Source organism: Rhincodon typus, unplaced genomic scaffold (assembly GCF_021869965.1).
Source record: "Rhincodon typus isolate 14 unplaced genomic scaffold, sRhiTyp1.1 hic_rhity00002738, whole genome shotgun sequence".
Classification (NCBI taxonomy): Eukaryota; Metazoa; Chordata; class Chondrichthyes; order Orectolobiformes; family Rhincodontidae; genus Rhincodon; species Rhincodon typus.
The window spans coordinates 1-4,908 of record NW_025968376.1 but is presented as its reverse complement, the minus strand read 5'-3'; the positions used below and the strand labels follow the sequence as shown (position 1 = coordinate 4,908).

Here is a 4,908-nt window from a genome sequence, read left to right as displayed (position 1 = left end):
CCGCCCCGATGTGATGTTATTATTTGGTGGCCTATAGACTACGCCTATCAGTGACTTTTTCCTCTTAGAAATTTTAATTTCCACCCAAATGGATTCAACCTCATTCTCCATAGAACCTATATCATCTCTCAGTACCGCCCTGATGGCATCCTTGAATATCAGAGCTACACCACCTCCCTTACCTTCCTGTCTGTCCTTCCAAATAGTCTGGTACCCTTGGATATTTAACTCCCAGTCGTGACCATCCTGTAACCATGTCTCCGTAATGGCTACCAAATCATATTCATTCGTGATGATTTGTGCCGTTAACTCATCAACCTTGTTACTAATGCTACGAGCATTCAGGTAAAGTGCCTTTCTGCTAGCTTTCTTACCCTCATGATTTCCAACATCTCGAATAATATCTCCTGAGTTATCCTTCCTTTTTGCTTCTTTCATAGTCTGCCTTGAACTTAAACCCTCCTGCACACATGCTAACCTGCTGCTTACCTTTTTATTTACCATCATATTCCCTGTCATTTTCCCTTTCCCTTCCCCCCAACTCACTTCACATCAGCTCTGATGAAGAGTCACCTCGACTCGAAACATTAGCTTGCTGTCTCTCCATAGATGCTGCCTGACCCACTGTGATCTTCAGCATCTATTGTTTTCAGAAAAGATAACTATAGCTCAGTTAGGTTAACATTTGTCAGAGTCTATTATAAAAGGATACACTAACATTTAGAAATATGTAATATGACCAGTGTCAGCATGACGTCATGAAGGAGAAAACATGCCTAACAAATTTATTGGAATTATTGGAGGAGGTAACAATCCGGGAATAAGAGAAAACAACAAAAGGGAACCAGTAGACATTATATTTGGATTTCCAAAAGGCATTCCGTAAAGGTATTGCGCATAAGGTTACTTACTAAGTTAGAACCCATGGTGTTTCTTTATTCATTCACGGAATGAGGGCGTTGCAAGCAGCATTTATTGCCCATTTCTTATTGCCCATTTCTTATTGCCCATTTCTTATTGCCCAGAGGCAGTTTTATAGTCAACCACATTTATGTGGGTCTGGAGTCACATGTACGCCAGACCAGGTAAGGATGGCAGTTTCCTTCCCTAAAAGGACATTAATGAACCAGATGGGTTTTTCCTGACAATCAACGATGGATTCACGGTCATCATTAGATTCTTAATTCCAGATATTTATTGATTTCAAATTCCACCATCTGCCACAGCAGGATTTGAACCCAGGTCCTCAGAACATTATCTGGGACTCTGGATTAACAGTCCAGCGATAATACCACTAGGCCATTGCCTCCCCTAGGGTAGGGGGTAATAGATTAGTATGGATAGAGGATTAGCCAACTAACTGAAGGCACAGATTTGGGATAAAGTGGGCAGATTTAGGATGGCAACCTGTAATTAATGGGGTCACAGGAATAAGCTGGGGACAAAATTGTTTACAAAATGCTAATGATTTGGATAAGGGAAGCAAATGAACAGTTGTCAAGTTTACAGGTGGCACAAAACAATAGGTAGGAAAGCAAGTGGTTAGTACACCACAAGTAGCATATAGAGGGATATAGACAACTAAAGTGAGTGGGCAGGTGCTTGGCAGATGAAACACAGTGAGGGAAAATGTGAGGTTATGCATTTTGGCAGGAAGAATTACAAAAAAGCCGATTTATTATTTTAAATGAAGGCAGACAGTAGGAAGCTTCCGCACAAAAAGGATTTAGAGGTCCTCATGAATGAATCATAAAAAAACCAGCATCCAAGTTCAGTGGATGAACAGCAGTCAATGGGGAAGGCAAGTGGAATTTTGGCCTTTAATGTAGAGGAAATGGAATACAAAAAATAGATCTTGCTCAAACTATACTAGTCAGACTAAATCTGGAATACTGTGAAGAATGTTTGGTCCCCATATCTAGGTAAAGACATGCTGGCTTAAGAGGCATTCCAGAGAAGGTTCAGTAGGCCGATATCAGGCATGGAAGGATTTTCTTACAATGGAGAGATTAAGTTGGGTTTGTGTTCATTGGAGGGCAGAAGATTGAGAGGCAAACTTATTGAAAGATGAAATATTCTTAGGTGGTTTTGACAGGGTAGATGCAGAGAGGCTGTTTCCTTTTTGAAAGGGTCTAGGACCAGTGAACATAATCTCCAAGCAAGCCCATTTAAGACACAGATGAAGAAGAATTTCTTCCAGAGGGCAGTGAATCAGTGGAATTCTTCACCACTGAGGGATGTTGAGGCTAGGCCATTAAGTATATTTGAGGCTGAGACAGACACTTTTAAACAATAGGAAAAAGGCAGAAGAGTGGAGGTGAGGATTATCAGGTCAGCCATAATCTCACTGAATGGAAAAAAAAACAGATTTCATGGACCAAGTAGCTTAGTTCTGCTTTACTGAGGTTGACAAATATCTGAACCTGATTTTGATACAAAGACTGATAAAGATATTAGACTCCAAATTCAGACTCCTACCTGTATCTTCATACAGGCCTTTAATTTGGACCTGCTGTCCAACATAAACACTCTCCATGGTAGGTCACTCATCCGCAGAAGCTTGTGCTGGCACCATAGTACAAAACTCATTCCCATTGAGCTACTAGTGCAGTTCAACAGCAGAAAACATCAGAAATAGTCAGTAGGTCAGAACGTGCTCTCAGGAAGAGAAAGAGAAAGACAGGAACACTGTTCAAGTTTCAGGTCATCAGGACGAACAAAATTTAGAAAGTGAACCAGTTTAAACCATGTACCGAGACAGGGAAGAGAGAATGAAATACAAGGGAAGCTCAGTGATAGGTAGAAGGCTGGAAGGACTAAATAATAAAAAGGAAACATAGAAATGATGCAGAGGTGCCAGTGTTGGACTGGGGTGGACAAGGTCAGAAGTCACACCAGGTTACAGTCCAACAGGTTTATTTGAAAACACAAGCTTTTTGGAGGGTAGCCCCTTTATCAGATGAAGAGAGAAAAAAGTACCCAACACAGAATGTAACTGATGAGGATGTATTCAATAAACCTAAGATGCTGTTAAATCTTTAATCAGTTAGAAGGTTTTAATTGATTAACATGTATATGTAAATCTCAGACTTCCTTTGAACTCACTGTCCTGAGAGGACTAAAAAGGTTTTATCAGGGTAAAGAAGAGGTGACATATTAGGTCAGATAATGCATGTTAGGTGTGAGGCCTTGTTTAGAATTGGTTTGTGTTCTGATTTGGAGTCAGACTGGTTTTATTTCTAAAGTAGGAATTTTTAAAATGCCACATTGACTGTTTATAAATTGTGTGCTTTTTGAACAAAATATTAAAAAAATGCAAATATAAATTCACCCCACAGATTTATATGCATGTGTGTGCGTGTGTGTTTGGGGGGAGTGGGGAAGAGAGCGAGAGCATGTGACCTAAGATGTCATCTCTTCTTTACACTGATAAAACCTTCAGTTCTCTCAGGGCAGTGACTTGAAAGGAGTTTGGGGATTTAAGTGTACATATTAAATAGATTAAAACATTCTAACTGGTTAAAGATTTAACAGCATCTTAGGTTGTTGAATACATCCTCACAAGTTGTGTGACCCTTTAACTTAGAAATTCTGTGTTCTGTGTGCTTCTCACTTCACCTGACGAAGGGGCTACACTCCGAAAGCTTTTGTTTTCAAATAAACCTGTTGGACTTTAACCTGGATTAGAAACATGTTTGATATTTCTATGAATGATAGCACCAGGCAAAAGACAGACAAGATGAGGGTGGAAGAGGAGTAAATGGGAAAACAGAATAATTGTCAGGTGCTGCAATGCCAGCTACTACAAGGGAGAGGCTGAACACTAAACTCCCTGACACCTCCTCCTAATCCTCTCGGGGCATGGCCAAGGATCAAGCCATTGTTTCTAGTCCCAGAGGATCATACAGCTACTGTCTCATTAGAAAGAGATGAGCCGATGGTGGATGAACCGAAGGGTCACCACGTCTCAGGTGAGAGTTGAGACTGAGAAGTTGAAAGTCCTTCATGGTGACCTCAGTCAGGATGTGAACTGAACTCACTCTTTGGTGTCAATCTGTATTACAAACCAGCCATCCAGCTGATTGAGCTAACCCGACCCCATGTTGTTTCTAACGAACTGTCAGTGCTCTCATCTCCCGTGGTCATCTGCCTCCAACACAATAGACCCTAATTTCACTTCAACCTTCTTCCCAAGGTCATAAACAGGACTGGTGTGGCACTCCCATACTTTCAATCTGTTTTCTGTAGTGACACAATTCTTTTTCTACCTCAACTCCCACCTCACTTCCTGTCCAGACTCATCCTGCCAATATCCCAGGATCTTCCAAAATATTCCAGCACGTTTTCTTTGTTTCCATGTCACTGACACCCCCACTCCCTCACCTGTATCCCCTGTCCACTGGAATCCCCACTCCCTCACCTGTGTCCCCAGTCCACTGACTGTATCAGTGCCACTTCTCACAGTGAACTGGAAAATTTCACCAACTTTGATTCCAGTTTCAGAAAGAGAAGCAAAGCATGAAAACTGGAAAGTGACGCACTGTTATTCTATTAGGAATTCAATAGCAGGGCCAGCAGTATGTTATAGAAACAAGGAACTGCAAATGCTGGAAATCTGAAACAAAAACAGAAACAGAAATTGCTGAAGAAACTCAGCAGGTCTGGCAGCATTTGAAACGAGAAAGCAGAGTTAACTGTTCGAGTCCGGTGATACTTTCTCTGCACAGACGCTGCCAAACCTGCTGAATTTCTCCAGCAATTTCTGTGTTTGCTTTGGCCCAGCAGTGTGTCAATCCCAAACATGCTATTTTTCCTGAGATTGTAGGAACTGCAGATGCTGGAGAATCTGAGATAAAAAGGTGTAGAGCTGGATGAACACAGCAGGCCAAGCAGCATCAGAGGAGCAGG

At 41.5% G+C, this 4,908-nt stretch overlaps 1 protein-coding gene across 1 annotated transcript in view; it reads right to left on the bottom strand.

The window, feature by feature from the left end:
- The window catches only part of LOC109918526 (glutathione S-transferase A-like), a 9,219-nt gene extending 6,490 nt beyond the window's left edge, over positions 1-2,729 (bottom strand). Inside the window, exon 1 of the mRNA XM_048593376.1 lies at positions 2,479-2,729. Coding sequence (XP_048449333.1) covers positions 2,479-2,595 — 117 coding nt within the window. The 5' untranslated portion in view covers positions 2,596-2,729. The remainder of the gene's footprint in view (positions 1-2,478) is intronic.
- Between the last annotated feature and the right edge of the window lie 2,179 nt (positions 2,730-4,908).